At 41.7% G+C, this 17245-nt stretch overlaps 4 protein-coding genes across 8 annotated transcripts; 3 read left to right on the top strand and 1 right to left on the bottom strand.

The window, feature by feature from the left end:
- Positions 1-101: 101 nt before the first annotated feature.
- LOC143362408 (uncharacterized) lies at positions 102-3437 on the top strand. Of its 4 annotated transcripts, none has more exons than XM_076802540.1 (4): positions 102-120; positions 1344-1421; positions 1501-1644; positions 1729-3437. In XM_076802540.1, exons 2-4 carry the CDS (start codon positions 1359-1361, stop codon positions 3250-3252), a joined length of 1731 nt encoding a protein of 576 aa, XP_076658655.1. In that variant the 5' UTR covers positions 102-120; positions 1344-1358; the 3' UTR covers positions 3253-3437. The 4 variants fall into 4 exon arrangements, with proteins under 4 accessions (XP_076658655.1, XP_076658654.1, XP_076658651.1 ...); XM_076802539.1 differs by lacking the exon at positions 102-120 and adding an exon at positions 704-1047; XM_076802536.1 differs by lacking the exon at positions 102-120 and adding an exon at positions 704-1047 and having other exon boundaries at positions 1344-1644.
- A 739-nt stretch (positions 3438-4176) lies between these two features.
- Positions 4177-9653, top strand: Fancm (FA complementation group M). Its single transcript, XM_076802956.1, has 13 exons — positions 4177-4656; positions 4727-4894; positions 4959-5131; positions 5262-5351; positions 5416-5640; positions 5711-5864; positions 5940-6055; positions 6135-6254; positions 6325-6490; positions 6565-6719; positions 6804-7053; positions 7127-9210; positions 9277-9653. The coding sequence occupies exons 1-13, from the start codon at positions 4488-4490 to the stop codon at positions 9553-9555; spliced, it is 4149 nt and encodes a 1382-aa protein (XP_076659071.1). The 5' UTR covers positions 4177-4487; the 3' UTR covers positions 9556-9653.
- A 2037-nt stretch (positions 9654-11690) lies between these two features.
- Positions 11691-16432, top strand: LOC143362614 (uncharacterized). Its single transcript, XM_076802957.1, has 14 exons — positions 11691-11970; positions 12164-12354; positions 12441-12623; positions 12707-12920; positions 12990-13207; positions 13289-13474; positions 13714-13864; positions 13939-14118; positions 14480-14544; positions 14647-14829; positions 14950-15375; positions 15602-15796; positions 15911-16049; positions 16170-16432. The coding sequence occupies exons 1-14, from the start codon at positions 11949-11951 to the stop codon at positions 16298-16300; spliced, it is 2484 nt and encodes an 827-aa protein (XP_076659072.1). The 5' UTR covers positions 11691-11948; the 3' UTR covers positions 16301-16432.
- On the bottom strand, positions 16132-17215 carry Ox (ubiquinol-cytochrome C reductase complex subunit oxen). 2 transcript variants are annotated; one of them, XM_076802958.1, is made up of 4 exons: positions 17087-17215; positions 16864-17027; positions 16473-16543; positions 16132-16289 (listed from the first exon to the last, which is right to left on the bottom strand). In XM_076802958.1, the coding sequence occupies exons 2-3, from the start codon at positions 17005-17007 to the stop codon at positions 16508-16510; spliced, it is 180 nt and encodes a 59-aa protein (XP_076659073.1). In that variant the 5' UTR covers positions 17008-17027; positions 17087-17215; the 3' UTR covers positions 16132-16289; positions 16473-16507. The 2 variants fall into 2 exon arrangements, with proteins under 2 accessions (XP_076659073.1, XP_076659074.1); XM_076802959.1 differs by having other exon boundaries at positions 16132-16247.
- Positions 17216-17245: the final 30 nt, after the last annotated feature.

Below are 17245 nucleotides of genomic sequence, written 5' to 3'. Positions count from 1 at the left end.
CATCTATATAATATGTATAGGTGCAGGAAACAATAACAGGTAATGAACGAAAGCTGATCGTTACGAAACCAGAAGTTGCTCAGCAGAAGAATCCTCGCAAGTGTTTCGTTTCGATCGAAGGTCCACCGTTTATTCTAATTATAACAAGATTTCCCGTGTGCATATGCATATGCACACATGTTCTTGCAGATAAATGAGTATACTTAGTCGAACGTACAATTAGCTGCAATGCCCTATGCCACGCACCGGGAATATAAATATTACTATATTTACATACAATCCTATCTCGAGATCCGTATCAAGATCCATAGCCCGCGAAACATGTATCCGATAAAAAAAAAAGATTCACAAGCGACATAAAAACACAAATTCATCGGTTGTGCAACCTTAATAATAGCGGTTGGTTATGGAAAAAACGATACTTATCGTAATTTTTAATTTCTTTTATGTAATTATCAGATCGTGATATCAGAAACATCAGAAAATGCTCTTATTTCCGGTTACTCGATTATCCGGATGCACATCTTTCCAGATTGATAAAACAAATCGTTGTTCGAACAATTTTTCATATTTCCATCGAGAACGGTGAAATATTCTCGAGAAAGATACACGAATTTTGTAATTTTTACGGAAGTCCGATGTTGCATTCTTGTCGCATAGATAAAAGATGCACTTACGAGAGTTTCGCTATCGATCGCGATCATTCAACTCATCGTGTATAATGTATTGTACGAAGGTATGGTCAAGTACCGAGTTTACGTATGCGCCTACACGTATATGTGTATAATCGTGTATAGATGCATGGTATTTATGTAACGTATGCCTGTCATGTGTAGTGGAGAGACCAGTATAGTTTTCTGATACATAAGAAAATCGATCGAACAGGAAAGACGAATTTGATTCGTTTGTGAAAAAAAAATATCCGGACGCTCGCATAGTCGAAACGTATGTACGAGTGATCGCATTATTTCGGAAGAAACAAGGGACAGAATTAAGAAGTCTCGATATGCGGGTTTTGCTAAACGAGTGAGATGTATGATCCTCGTTGTAAGTATAGAACACAGAAAGATTGTTTCGTTGACGACTATAGCACCGAGCGCAACAACGAAAAAGTAAATTGTCGCGAAACGGAACGCTTTGTAAATGCGAGAAGTTGATATGCGTTCCCGTTCTTTTGCTTCTCAAGCAGCGCGTCATCAGATTTAAGGTTACACACGGCACCCGTGTGATATTGACCGTGCAACCAGTCTTGTGCAATATGATTTCCTCGCTTTATTCCACGCGTAGCTTGTTCCTCGCGCGAACAAGATGCGAGCGATCGAATAAAACGATTTCACTTTCAGAACAAAGTGTAGCAAATGGAAGATTTTAAAGTGAAAGATGAACCGATGGATGCATTAAACATAGACAGTCAGGTTATGGTAAACGTTTTCTATGAAACAGCAGCACCATACAATACAATGCTATCGCAAGGACTCTAACTTAAAACCTTACTTTAAGGACGAAAACATTGTAAGCGTTGTACTTAAAGAAGAACCTGGCGATAGATTTGATCCCGACTACATGGAGGACATCTGCTCCGGTACATTCGAGAAGGTATTTTTACCTATCGAACAAAACGACGTTGACTTTTCTAATGAAATGGTAAATGTCCACATGTTATCTGTGACCAATCTCTGTTCTTTCTCAACTAGAATCGATAAATTCAATGGAAAGCATTGATTCTAGGTAAAATTGGAATTGGACGGCGAATCTAGCAGTCATCCAAATTGGGCAGCTCATATCGCTAATGCCAATCTCTGTGACAAAGAGGACGGGGCTATACAAAGGTGTTTGGCCAATGCAAATTTCACCCAGTCACAAGACACAGACAAGCACCCCGGTTTTTGCACGAACGGACAGCAACCCAAGTTTTATAAAATCCAATGTTCTATCTGCAAGAAGTGGTTCTTGAACAACGATTCGATGGTTACACATTTGAGAATGCACTGCAGCGGCAGCCAGTGCGAGGTTTGCCAGCAGAATTTCCAAGACAGTTCGAGTTTGCACGCCCATATGTTGACCCATGTTGGAATGAATCCACTCGAGTGCAATGTTTGTCAGAAAAGATTCGCTTACAAATGGTGTTTGCGCAGTCACATGCAGATGCACGTACTGGAAAAGCCGTACGACGCTGAGGCGTTACAGGAAGCGTACATGAAGCGACCGGATTCTGAGAATGATCAGTCGATCAACGCTGAGGACAGAATATTCGAGTGTGACGTGTGTCACGCGATTTTCAAGGAGAAGCTCAGCTTGAACCGGCACGTGCTCACCCATACCGAGGAAAGGTTGTACAAATGCGACATATGTTTCGTGACTTTCCGCGAAAAGGCGAAATTGCATACGCATATGACGTTGCACGGGGGAAGTAAACAGTTCAAATGCACCATGTGTCATAGGTCGTTCACGCAGAAAACGGCGTTGAACAATCACATGCTGGCACACAGCGGCGAGAAACCCCATGCGTGCAATATCTGCGAGAAAACATACAAACGGAAATCGGAACTGATTCGGCACACGATGGTGCACACCGGCGAGAGACCGTACGAATGTAAAGAATGCCTAATGACTTTTCGGGAGAAGGCGAAACTCAATTCCCATATGTTGGTGCATACGGGCGAAAAGCCGCACGAGTGTCACATTTGTCATAAAGCCTGCGCGCGAAAATCGGATCTCAACAGCCACATGTTGCTGCACACCGGCGGCCAATACGACTGCAAGGTGTGCGACAAAATATTCACACGCCGATCGGACCTGAATCGGCACACCCTGATACACACCGGCGAGAAACCGTTCGCCTGCGAGCTATGCGAGATGGCGTTCAGAGAGAAGACTAGACTGAATTCTCACATGCTAATACACACCGGTGACAAGAGGCACGCGTGCCACATTTGTCAGAAAACGTTCAAGGAGAAGTCCTCGTTGCGGAAACACATGCTAAGCCACACGGGTGACAGACCGTACGAATGTTACGTGTGTCACAAGGCGTTCACCCAGAAAACGACACTGAACAGCCACATATTAGTCCACGCAGGTGAAAGACCGTACGAATGTAGCGCATGCCAGAAAATCTTTAAGGATAAAGCAACATTGAAAAAGCATTTATCGGTGCACATTAATGAGAAAACACACGAGTGTCTGATCTGTTTAAAAAAGTTTGCCCACAAAGCTGCATTAAATAGTCATTTATCGACAAATCATACGTCCTAATTAGAGAGATCTAGTCCAATTTATTTGTGCTTTTAGTTTATTTTTATTAAACACCTGTGTACGTCTAATAGTTGCATAACGATGATTATGTGTACGTATATCAACTGTTTTATATGCTCACTCAATCCGACAAGTCGCATACTTTCCTGTATATCATTAAGTACAATAAATTAATTTTTAATTAATCAGAAGCTATTCTTTCCAATACTCGTACATTTAGTCGTTTAATCCGCTCCGATGACCCGTGTGTTATCACCCGGAAATAAGAGACTCTCTATCGTGTCGTGATATTCAACGGTATACATTGTATTATTTACTTTTAACTATCCTGGAACGAAAAATAATCGAAAAAGAATACGCAAATTGCGGTTAAACGTATTTCTCTAATTATGTCAGATTATTTGTTGAATTATCTTAATGGATACTATGACGATTGTGGTCTTCATAATTACTGGACTGGGGATTCTATGCATTTCTTGCAAAAGTGAGTAGGTGCAATTTGAAACACTAGAAAAATTCAAAGAATTTAAAATTATCCACACGTTACCTTCAACATTTTAGAATGATTAATGAAAGATGTCTAAAGCATAAAAATCCGCAGTCTAATAATTACCATTTAACATTTTTAGTCGCAACAAGTAGTCTTTAAAAAAGGACTAGTATTGCCATCTGCAATAGCGCGCTCAAGCTAATACATAGCTCAGACTACTGGAGTGTCATTTTTTTGGAGCTATACAATTAACAGACAGAATGACACGCATAAAGATCTTTATGCGCATAATTTTAAGATACATGTATGCGTAAAGATGTTTACGCTCACGAATCATTGAGAATTGTACTTCTATGATGGTATTGTATTTTCCGTAAGAGCTACTTCCATCAGTCGAATATGCGCGCCGTATGAAATTTTGCCGCCAAATTTGTGGTTGGAATAAAGTATGCAGGATACTCGATTCCTACTAACAAAGCTAACTTTGCACCTTGTCGGTAAGGTCGGGGGTGATACTAAAATGTTACGGGGGCCCTAAGGACCCCTTGAACCCAGGACAAAAAGTCCCATTACACGAGACGTCTGTACGGATCCCAGCTTCCGCTTAGTAGTATGTAATCGTCGCTAGATGGCATCTCTTATTTGTATAATTGTGTTTTTCATTACAGCTAATTCAATGCGCAGACAAGCTTCTGATTTACGATTTTCAAAATAAGACGAGTCCAATGGGGAGAAACTTTTGGAAATGGAGCTGTCACAAAATCTCCAAATTTCATCTGATCCGGGTACAAAAGGATTCGACTTGTCGGCTGGAAAAACATGGATATACCCGGAGAATTATCCTGTCAGAGATTATCAATTTAATATAGTAAAAGCTTCATTGTACTGCAATACTTTAGTTTGTTTACCAACTGGTAAGATTAAAAACATGCAAAAATAATTGTCAAAAATCATTAACTACGTTCTCTTACTGACTTGTAACAGGATTGGGAAAAACATTTATCGCTGCAGTTATTATGTATAATTTTTGGAGATGGTATCCTTGTGGAAAAGTTGTATTTTTGGCGCCTACTAAACCGTTGGTCGCCCAACAAATTTTTGCCTGCCACAATGTAATGGGCATACCTGCGGCAGAGACTATTGAACTTACAGGTAAAGAATAAATGCTATGGAAATTGAAAACGCTCCTTAACTTCTCTGATGTGTGATGTTACAGGAGCAGTCAATCAAAAGCAACGCGAAATAGCCTGGTGCAAACAGAGAGTGATATTTGCTACTCCTCAGGTTTTTCACAATGATCTCGAAAAAAATATTGTGCCTGCTGATTTAGTAAAATGTGTAGTAATTGATGAAGCTCATAAAGCTTTGGGAAAGCATTCTTATTGCGAGGTATCCTCAGTTAAATGAAAGATGTAACAGTACTAACACTTATTATTTTAATTAACACTGGAAAATGGAAAATCACATTTTCACTTATGATTATCATTAAAGAAGTATTAAATCATTTTTTTCTGTACAGTGCATTAGAATATTAAATGAAAAAAATAAAAACTACAGGGTACTAGCCCTTTCAGCTACACCAGGAAATAAAATTGACAATGTTCACGAGGTAATGTTTGTTACTATAAAAAATCTCCATGAGCTACTCAAATTTTCAACATGTTTCTTTATAGGTGTTGCAAAACTTGTGTATAGCTCATGTAGAATTAAGGGATGATACTTCCCCTGATATTATTCCATATATCAACCAAAGGAAAGTTGATATAATTTTGGTGCCCCTCAATAATGAATTAACCGAGTATAAAGAGCAATATATTTCCATTATGGACCGCCATGTCAGAGTTTTAATTCAGAGCAATGTTCTTCGTGGACATACAGCCAATATTTCTAAAGGAAGGGTAAATATTTATAGATTTATAATTTATAACTATAATCTATGATGCTGAAATGATATTTTGTGTCTTGTAGATATTTCATTTGCTGAAAGAATTTCAAAAGAAGACAAACAGGTCCGGAAATTATGGACAGATCATAAAAACGTTAAATATATTGATGACTATGTATCACGCATACGAACTAATGGTCAGGGACGGTCTCCGGGCGTTCCTGAAATTTTATCAAAGTAAGAAAACGCGCAAAATTCAATGAAAATAGTTGCTTCAACGTTTCACGATTTTTATGCGTTCTTTATTGGTAGATCATTCCGATAAATTTTGGATGAACGAGGAGATACACCTGCAAGAGTTACTCGAAAGTGTTGAAAGATACCTAGGTGAATTTCCGGATGCAAAGACTCTATCCCCAGATTCGGAAGTTCGTGGATATTGATCTGTATAAAAGAAATGTTTGCTTTTCAAAATATTATCAGCAGTAATATGAAATTTATTTCCAGATTCCGCAAAATCTCATATTCGGCCACACAAAATTTGAAAAACTGAAAGAACTGCTCGTACATCATTTCAAGAGTAATCAAAACGGAGAGGATAATACAAGAGCAATAGTTTTTGTCGAGGTTCGCAACTGGAAATATTTAAGATTAAAAAGAAATTACAAAGACGTCTATTAATTTACGTTTTGCGTAGTATAGGGACATCGTCAGCGAGGTTTACGTCTTACTGTTGCAATGCCGGCCATTCATAAGACCTCAGATGTTCGTTGGCCAAGCTGGACAAAAGCAAAAGCAACAAATAAAAGCGTTAGATGATTTTCGAAATAACCGCGTTAACGTTCTTATATCTACAAGTATAGGTACGACAGCACGTACTGTAAAACTGTACCTGTAAACCTAGTATTAATATTAACAATATTATCTTGCAATGTAGGAGAAGAAGGATTAGACGTCGGAGAAGTCGATCTAATAGTATGCTTCGACATATCTCAACAGTCGCCTACTCGGCTTGTACAAAGAATGGGAAGAACCGGCCGAAAACGCGACGGTCACATCATCATCCTTGTTACGGATGGAAGAGAACACGAGGTAATTGAACAGTACACGTTTAAACATTTCTTATCAGCCTGGTTTTAAAACAGTCTCTAAAATAATAATTTATGAAAATCGCAGACATTGAAGTCAACGATGGCCAGAAGAGATTCCCTGAATAATAAGGTATTAAAGACGGGTAACGTTCTCTCATCTCTTTATCAAGACAATCCGCGTATGATTCCCGACTCGTTGATTCCGGAATGTCTGAAGATGCACATCCATGTGCAACCAAGAAGTCCAACCGTGAAAGGAAAAAACGGAAAGAAAAAATTAGATACGAAATCGACCAAAAGCAAAAAGGTTTCTAAAAAGGCAGCAGCGATAGATGGTAAAATAATCGAACTTACTCTTGTAGATGCAACGATCTAAGTATACACTTAATATAACAATGGACATTTCAGAATCGAACACGGAGTCGCAGAGCGGTAAAACAAAATCCTTGATGGATTTTTTCCAAAGCAGAAAATACGAGGACGTCGTGGACGAAGATTTCAAAGTACCGACCGTCGTGGAACCTATTCGGAACAACAAAGTTTCCAAGATTACGAAACCAAACGATGTGAAGATTTTATCGTGCGATTCCGCGGCGATAGATTTCCTTACAGCATGCGCAGTGAGAAATTCGCAGAAGGATACCAGCATAAAGGAAGCGGATGATATATGCATAAGCGATTCGTATCTGCCTAAATTTTCTCCGATCAAAGATTTCTTTCAATTCTCGATACCCGATCCAAGCATTCTCGATTGTTTTGTCACACTAAACGAGGTCGTTCGTCGAAAGCAAGAGGAAAAGATTGTCTCGGACGAGTACGATATTGGCCATAAAACCAGTCCTTGCAGTAGCAATAATGACGTTACTAATGATATCGACGACCAAGTGTTCATGGAAACGATCCAAGAAGTCGATTTCGACGATTGCATTGCCGCCGAATCGAAATTCGAGGACTTGCTCGACGACAGTAGCAAATCGAACGAAAGCGACGGATTCGACGTCGAGGAAGAAGATAAAGAGAACAAAAATAATATTAGTCTCATTAAAGAGTTCGGGGATCTTTCACGACGAACGAACTATGATGAAAAGGTAACAATGGATAACACAATTTCGCACAATTTGGAACCAGGTTCGTTCGAGGACATATTGAACGAAACATCCGACTCTGAATGCGCTTCTGAAAGCGCTCAGGTTGCAGAAGCAGCTGCAGAGACATCCTCTAAATACTGCCATCGCACGACTGAAGACGTCGAAACGTCCATCAAGAATCTGAAAGTGGAAGAATTCGAATTCGGTAGCTTCACAGCATCCAACAGCAGCGAGAATGCAATTGTAAATAACCTTACTTCGCACACAAACATGGAGAAGAAGAGTAAGAACTTGCTCAGCATAACGCAAGCGATCGGCGAGATAGCTCGAATCAATTCGAACTCAGACTCTCGAGTGACAGTGGCGGAGTCCGATGACGACATGTTCGAGGACGAGTTCGTCTCGGACCTGGCCGACATTCCAGATTTTGAGCCGGAAACGAAAGGTTCGTTTGAACAAATTGAGCCGGAAATGAACGGTTCCACTGCACAGAGTGAGCCGGACATGAAATGTTCCTTCAAACAGGAGGAGCCGGAAGCGGAAAGTTTCTCGGAACACAGTCAGCCGGAAATGAAATGTTCTATTGAACGGACTACACCGACTGCCACAAAAGATCCCGATTTTGGAGAAGTCAGCGCCACGGAGAAGAAACCAGTCGGCGCAGAGTTTACAATGGACGACTTCGTGTGGGACGATGATTTTGAGGTTTCCGACTCGGAGCAGAATGGTGCCACGTCGAATTGGTTCAAAGAAGAGAAGACCGAGCCCCAAGGAGGCGCAAGTAGTTTCACCGCGTGGGATTCGGACGACGTTTGGATCTCCGTTGAAAAATCGGCGAAAAAATCTACTTCCGGTAGCAGTATCGCGAGGAAGTTGGCGAACGTGAAGCAGAGCTTGAGCCTGAAGCGCGACTCCGCGAGGGATTTCAACGGTCGAGCTGCGAACAGAGTCGATGCACAGAGTTCCTTTTTCCAGGATAAGAAGAAGAGCGTCGAGGTCGATACCAGTTACTTCTTCGAGGATTTGAAAGAGAATTTCGAGAGCGAGAGTGTCGATAGCGCGAAATCGAAACGTTTGAAGGCACTTTCCTCTTTGAGCAAGAAGCGCGAGAACAAACGGAGGCGAGCGAGGAACGAATTCATCGATGACGAGGCACAAGTTTCCCCGAACGACATGGCCGACACTACCGACGGAAGTTCCGGGACTGATCAAGATCTCGAGGACTTTGTCAGCTACACGCAGAACGTGCACGACACTACTGACATGAGAGCACACTACTTGCAGACGATTAGGAGTCCGGTGAAGAGACACGACGGGTTCCTCTTCAAGGAGCCGCGGCCCGTCGACGCTGACGTCGAAATATATTCGCAGCCGGTGTCGCAAACTCACGAATCCTATTTAAACGTAAGCGAGATGTTAGCTTCGAGCGAGAACATTGATCAGGAAACCTAATAAATTTCTTTCTTTCAGGATTCCTTCTGCGTGGGCGAGGAAGAGGTGTCAGTTCGTGTCGAAGAGTTGTCCGAGCTGGAAAAAGCCGAGCAAGAATTGGAAAGTAGGAAGAGAAAGCGCGCAAGGGGCGCGAGGTACGAAGACAATTCGAAGAAGAGAAGAAAACGAAATCGGAGGATAAATGTAATAAACCACTCGAGCAGTAGCGAAGACGAGACTGCGATGTTACGCGAACAGATCAAAGAAGAATCGTTTCTGTTGGCGCAAACCGGTGGAAGTAGTTTTAACGCGTTCTGAAATCGTTATTTAACTCACAGCGTGTATCGATATTTTTATACGGGAATTTAGCTGCCGACAATGTCTAAATTCGAATAAATGATAAGACTTTATCTTTGTTACAATGTAAAGTTTCTTCTGCAAAGCAATCTTTTAAACTAGAACATCGTGAGCCGCAAATTGACAAGACGCACTCCAGAAGTCCATTTCTGTTTCTCTAAGGAATTAGTATAAATCGCTTTATACCTTTGGGTACCGTGTCCAAACGCGTCCCTTATCGCATAAACGAAGGTCGCGCCATGGTCCAGCTCTCCGTCCCTCGCAAAGGTATATAAAACGGAGACAAGCGAAATTTTCGCTCGGTCTCCAAATAGTCCTTGAAACTCGAGGCCCACGAGTACTTCCTTGCTGAAACAAGAAAGGAACAACCAAGGACAAATGTATCGCGGTCCGACGATCATTGGCGTAGCTAGAATCATTGTCTGGGGGGGCATGGCCCCTGATTCGCCCAAAACGCTTCCCGTCGGGCATCTGTATATGCTGTACACCGTATATACGGGAGGCCAGGCCTCTGCTTACGCCATTGCTGACGATCTGTCTATAATGAGGATTCGGATTGATTCGGATCCAGGGAGGTTCCGTAAAACTCTCGCGTCAGAGAGCTGAACCTCGAATCAAGCCTCGAGCGACGAATTAACCCATTAACGGGCAAGAATTTTTTTTTTAAATTTTAGCAAACGATGAACAAAACATCTAGTCAATCTTTGACGACGCTAGAAGCAAACAAATATAATCTTGTTATCCTGTACTCAAGCGAGTACAATGGCCGCTAATGGGTTAATATACACTGACGAGCAAAACTGAGTCCACAGTATTTGAAGCAACATAAGTTTTTAAGTATTAGATCAAATGACTTGAATTTTATTGAGAAGTTGGAAAGATTAGTTTATTAGACGAGGTGTGAAAAATTTTTGGAAAAAGTTTGAATTGCTCGGAATCGCAAAAAAAATAGTAAAAATTGTTTTTTTTTTAATTTTTTTATTCGAGCCTGTTTTGAAAATTTAAAAAATGTGTTTGATTCGCTCGAATAAATTATATCCATGCCGAAAATTTCACCGATATCGGTTAACCCTTTGCACTCGGCGCTATTTTCATTCTAAAACTAAATTTTTCTTCCGTTTTAGAATATTTTCATTTTGTTCATACGAAACTTATCTGATTTCCACATATAATATTTAAATGTTTAGTAATCTGTTAAATACAAATTTTGTAATGTAACGAATATTTTGTAAAATTTCTCGTAATTTCTTTGAAATAAGTGCTTCAGAGTCACCACTCGAGTGCAAAGGGTTAATTCGTTTACGAGTTATAAATTGCCGTTTTTCACGATTTTCGACTTAAAATCCCACTTTTAATCGTTTACAACTCGTAAACGAATTAACCAATATCGGTGAAATGTTCAGCATGGATATAATTTATTCGATCGACTCAAATACATTCTTTAAATTTTCGATACAGGCTCAGACAAAAAAAGCTGAAAAAACCAACTTTTACTATTTCTTTTGCGATTCCGATCAATTCAAACTTTTTTACACCTCGTCTAATAAACTAATCCTTCCAACTTCTCAATAAAATTCAAGTCATTTCATCTAATTTTGAAAAAGTTACGTTGCTTCGAATAGTGTAGACTCAGTTTTGCTCTCGTTAGTGTATTTATCCGAGCTGTTCGGAGCTCGGTAACGAAAACTGGATACGCAGGATAGGGTTTTGCCAGTCGAGAGTCCCATTGGGTTACCATTAGCTTCCGTTCGCCAGCGAGATCCTGCTGCACGGTGCAGGGATCGGTATAATGTTGCAAATAAACGATCCGTGTAGCTCCGTCAAAGATGTACCATTTTCTCTCGTACTCGTCGTAATAGAATAATTACATCGGACACGAGGAATTGCTGTTTTTAATGTTCAAACAACACGCGTTCCCGCGTCGACGTTCCAGCAAAAGTTGCGCAAACTGTGTTTTCCCGGCGACGACACGATGTACCGTTGGAAGCGACGTAGTTGGAAGCGACGTAGCTGGAATCGGCGTTCCGTTCGTATCCATGAATCATCGACATTTCTTTCCAGTTGATTCGTCCTGCCGAACACACGGCCGGTCCCCTCTTGCCTTGTGTCGCTTCTCTTCTGTTGCGTGCGAGACTTGGAGGACGGACGAACGAACGAACGGAAGGACGGACGGAGAGACGGATAAAGCCGACCGACCGGTTCCCCGTTTCGTGAACTTCGCTGGATGAGATCGAAAACGTCATTGCCATTCTGCCTCGACGCGTTTGTCGAATCGTTCCAAGAGCGCCGTACGCTCCGCAGTCAGTTTTATCAACAGTAATTATCTGGCAAATAAAGAGAGAAGCACGGCGACCATGAACCACGCCGATCTACTGGGTAAGAGGTCGCGTCCCTCCGTCGATCATTATCCGATCTATTTTGGCCGCGTGTTTTCACGATTTCTTGAGAAAACACAGTGTGTCGAGACTGAGACCGGGAGAATCGGGAACTCGGCTCGGATCGTGGACCGTTTCAACGGATCGAATCGTCTTCGGCGAATTCCTTGAAAAAATACATTTATTGATTGCAGGATTGGTGACGATAATTGCCACGCTCGCGACGGGGTCATGCGGAGCCGCGTCGTCGGGAATTTCCAACGCTCCGAACGCAACCGCTGGCGGCATCGATCTTGCGAACGGGCAACATGACGAGAACCACGAGGACGATTTTGTGCCGTATCGAGGAGAGCGGTTCTCCACGTTCGACTGGTCGCTGTTCACAGTAATTATCAGCGAAACCGATTTTTTTTTTTTTTCGTCCCTTACCCTTGCGCTGTGTGTACTCTTACGAATTCTCTTTGTCGCCAGGCGTTGAGCAAGAAACAGCCGGGCAATCTGCTTTTGTCGCCGATCTCGCTGAAAATCGCGTTGGTCCTGTTGTACGAGGGCGCGCAGGACGAGTCTGCCCGTGAGATCGCCCACGCGTTGCTACTGCCCGCCACCCTGACTGCCACCAGAGAGAGATTCGGAGATATCTTGGACTCGCTTCGAGTAAGAAAACGGCGCCAGTTAAAAAAGAAAAAAGAGAAGTCCCGTCTCTGCCTTCCGCGGATTAATTTTTAACCGGTTCGCAGGCTAGATCGCCGGCTTACAAACTGAACATCGGGACGAGAATTTATACCGACTCGATTATATCGGTCAGACAACGATACCAGGCTATCGCGGAAGTTTATTACAACAGCGACGTGAAGACCGCGAATTTTTCGGACGCGCGACCGGTCGTTCAAGATATTAATCGATGGGTCAGCAACATCACCGAAGGCAATATAGAGAAATTGGTGGAGGATGGTGAGGAATCTGAGAACCGGTCAGCGGCAGCCATAAGTCCGGCTTACCGAATGGTTTTTCATTTTGCAGAGAGTAAGATCCAGAATTCGTTGATGGTGATCACGAACGCGTTCTACTTCAAGGGAACGTGGCATCGACAATACTTCTCCGAGAAGAGTACTCGAAACGGAGCGTTTTATGTAGGGTCCAATAGGACCGTTCAAGTTCCTCTTATGCGTAGCGTTGGTCGTTTCTATTACGTCGAATCGTCGGAGCTGGAGGCAAAAATTCTCCGCATACCATACGATGTACGCGAGACATCGGCTTGATACGAATTTGCGAATTGCACGCAGCGGCGAAACTGATATTCGCTTTTTGTCTAATTGCAGGGACAGAAGTTCGCCATGTACTTGCTGCTGCCGTGGACCAAAGACGGAATCGATCGGATCACCAACAAGATCAACCAGTTCGTGCTGACGAGAAACATGTGGCACATGCAGGATTTACCCGTCGACGTCATCATTCCAAAGTTCAAATTCGAGGACACCAATTATTTGGAGCCCGTCCTTCGCGAGGTGCGTCGACTTTGTTCAAGTTTTGCGGTCGGCGATGGCTTTAGCGCCATCAACTTTTTTTGTCTCAGTCAAAATCAAGATTCTTTCATTTCTCTGGTTGATAGAAGAGAACCTGTTTTTATAATTTATACACGAAAGCATTTAAGAGCTATCGACGGACCGCAAATCGTTAAAATTTGTTTTCGATGAAGGACACGTTCCCAACGTCGCAATCCTAATTCGTCAATTTGCTCGATTAGCTTGGTATTCGTGATATCTTCGACGACACGGCCACCTTGACGGGGATAGCCCTAACGAAACGGATCTCCAGACGCTTGAAAGTGACGAGCGTCTATCAGAAGGCTGGGATAGAGGTGAACGAGAATGGAACCACGTCTTTCGCGGCCACTGGTAATCGTTTGATTCTACTTCTCTCTCTAATGCTTTATCTATTCTTCGGCTAATGAAACATTCTTCATTTCCAGAGGTCGAGCTCGGTAACAAGATCGGAGATGAAACGTTCCACGCGACCCATCCGTTCGTGTTCTACATCGAAGATGAAACCACGGGCACGATCATCTTTGCTGGCAAAGTAACGAATCCTCTCGGAACACGGATCGAGCAAAACATCGAGTCGAAATTCGGATCAGAATTACCGAACGCAGGTTAATCACTTTCGACGCATGGTGCAATTGACTTTATAGATATCCGTCTATATCCGTCTTTTGTTCGACTATCCTATCCAAAGCAGGCTTTGTCGACTACGAGCAATCTCGCTTTTATTTCCCTATCAATAATTCTTCCTTTTACTTCTCTTTGGGATTAACGTTAGTCGGGTTTAATGTAGTGTATGAAGTAAATAAATGATTCAGTCAATCCTCCGACTCTTTAGTTCTGCATGTTTGAAACTCTCTTCGAGTAAAGAAATTGGTGGCTTGTAGGCGTAGTGGTTGTTTCTCCTGCGGGCTTTGAGAGTAGATCAGAATAAACGATTCGCGACAGGTATTAACGTAAACAAATTTCTAGACGCCTTGCAGGCCGGCTTGAATGCCGATGATCGGAACGATCTCTTCAATACGTACTTAACGCAGGTAAGGAACTAGGCACTGTGTCCAACTAGTAATTATAATGCAATTAGAGACGTAGAAGATAAAAGAGAAGGATCTACGGTACGAATATGAATATCATTGCAGTCCTTGAGCAAAGAATACCAGGGAAATTTGATATCATCACCAGCCAGCATTAAGGCGGCTCTGACGATGCTGGCGGAAGCGTCTGGCGGAGAGACGAAAGCAGAAATCGTGTCGACGTTGAGACTACCGGACAACGAATCTCTAATACGAAAAAACACGCAGCGTACTTTGGCGTCCTTGAAGGTACACCAAGAAATATTAACGCTAGAATCACCAGTGAGGTCGAACTAGATTTCTAGTTTCACAATTATTGGATGAAAGTTCTTATTAGAAGATGCCTCAATATTTTCTCCCTGTTTCCAGAGGAACGGAAACGGCACGGAAATAGATCTATCGACTTGCTTCTGGGTGAATAAGAACCTGCACATATTGGACAGCTACAAAGACTCTTTGCAAACCTACTATCACGCAAGCGTAGAAAGCGTGAACTTCGAGGACTCGCTGGGTACCGCGCAAAAAATCAACGATTTTGTTCAGCGTGCGACGCGCGGACAACTTTCGTCGCCTGTGGTTGGCGGGTTTCCACCCAACACGCAATTATTGCTGACTTCTGTGATCTACTTCAAAGGGGGCTGGTTGAAAGCGTTCGACAGAAAGAAAACGAAACTTGAATGTTTCTACATTGCGACCGGAGAGTGTCGCAACGCTTATTTCATGAGCCACGAGTCTACGTACCGATACGCCTACATATCCTCCATAGAGGCTGAGATTATAGAAATTCCTTACTCGGTACGATCAAAGTAATTGGTAGAGGTGTGCGAGAACCCGAATATGCTTGGGAATCCCTAATATTCTCGGGAATCCCGATACATTCGAGCACCCTAATATTCTCGGGAATCCCGATACATTCGAGCACCCTAATATTCCCGACCCAACGTACATGGGTTCTCGCACGCCTCTAGTGATTACCAAAAATTATCGTCGCAATTCTTGCTGCAATGCTTCGCATATTTAGAACGGCGAAACGTCGATGCTGACGATCATCCCGACTAAGAGGGAGAAGGATCCGTATCTGCGAGTACTGTCCAAAGACTTGTCTACTGTGCCCGTATCTGCGATATTAGCCAGTCTCAAGGAGAATAACATTAAGATCCACCTGCCGAAATTCAGTATTGAAAATACTCTTAATTTAGTGCCTGCACTACAACGTGTGAGTACCAAGTATAGTAGAAAACGTATTACTGTATCGTGTCTCTTGTGAATCTTGATGCACTGCAAGTTTCTATGTATGCTCTGATGTGAAGCGGATATTACCATTTTTCAGTTGGGCATCGAAAGTATATTTGAACCTACTGCCAACTTAACTAGAATCGCGCTTAATGGTGGCTTGAGAGTAACAAGTATATTGCAAAACGTTAAAATGAACGTAGACGAAGAAGGAACATTGGCTGCTGCCGATACAGGTACCTTAAAGAAAATTTGTTCTCTTAAAATCCTTTGTCGTTATGATAGTTTCATTACAACTTGAACAATTCGTTGATTGAATAAATCGAATAATTAATGTATTAATTAAATATTCACAGAAGTTGCATTCGAACTTCTTGCATCATGGACTAGTGACATCAGGTTGGACAAGCCATTCTTATTTTTGATCGTGGACTCTGTAACAAAGATGACACTGTTCTCTGGTCGTTTCATGACTCCTGTGGAATAACATTCTAGGCGTTAACTAAATCATACAAGTATACACATCTTTTCTTCTTCTTATTTGAAACTTATAATCCAATGCAATAAGAACTGTCTGTTTATTAATAAAGTGGCAAATAAAACCATTATGCTTTCAAAAGATTGTTCTTTATTTGTGTAAGATTAACGGAATAACATACCTATTTGACTAGTAACAAATGGTTCGGTTTATTTATTATTCATATTTGTGTTTGATGTCATCCCATAGTTTCTGGAATAGGAACAACACCAATGTGAGAAAAACCAGTCTCCCTATTATGCAACACTTTACAGCTATATCACAATTTTGTTTCTCTCAGATGAAACGTGACATTGATCGTGCGCAATGTATAGATCTCTTTGTGCACAGAATTTAGAAGTTTTGGTTACATTCGATTCAATAATTGACCGAAATAATTCATTTTGACTAATGACACATACGGAGTATTACAAAGTCGTTCGATCTTGTGTAACTTTCATAAAATTGTGATGCGATAGAACTTAAAACATAAATCTGATAGCATGAATTTATAAATAATTGTCTGTACATACCCCTTTGTTAATACTTTTGAACAAATTATCAGAACATAGATCCAATGTTCGCTCGAATATGAAACTGCCTGCTATAATCGCCAAGGTGAATGTGGAAGACCTCTTGAAAACAGCAGTATACAGAGAGTTTAATACTCCAGACATTTTGTGACTTCAATTAATTCCTGTAAAAGATATTAATTTTAGAATGAGAATCTCACGAACAATGTTCAATGAAATTAACCTTTTTACTATAACGTAACGACCGAACCAGATCGCGTGTTGATTGCGATATCTTTGTGCCATAGATTATGAACATGTAGTAATTCCACTACCAGAGAGGATAGACCATATCCTCCCCGTTACAACTAGGTACAACCACAGACGAGGTATAAGGATAGAC

Source organism: Halictus rubicundus, chromosome 17 (genome assembly GCF_050948215.1).
Source record: "Halictus rubicundus isolate RS-2024b chromosome 17, iyHalRubi1_principal, whole genome shotgun sequence".
Classification (NCBI taxonomy): Eukaryota; Metazoa; Arthropoda; class Insecta; order Hymenoptera; family Halictidae; genus Halictus; species Halictus rubicundus.
The sequence above is the reverse complement of the archived record's forward strand: the minus strand, read 5'-3'. Positions and strand labels throughout refer to the sequence as shown.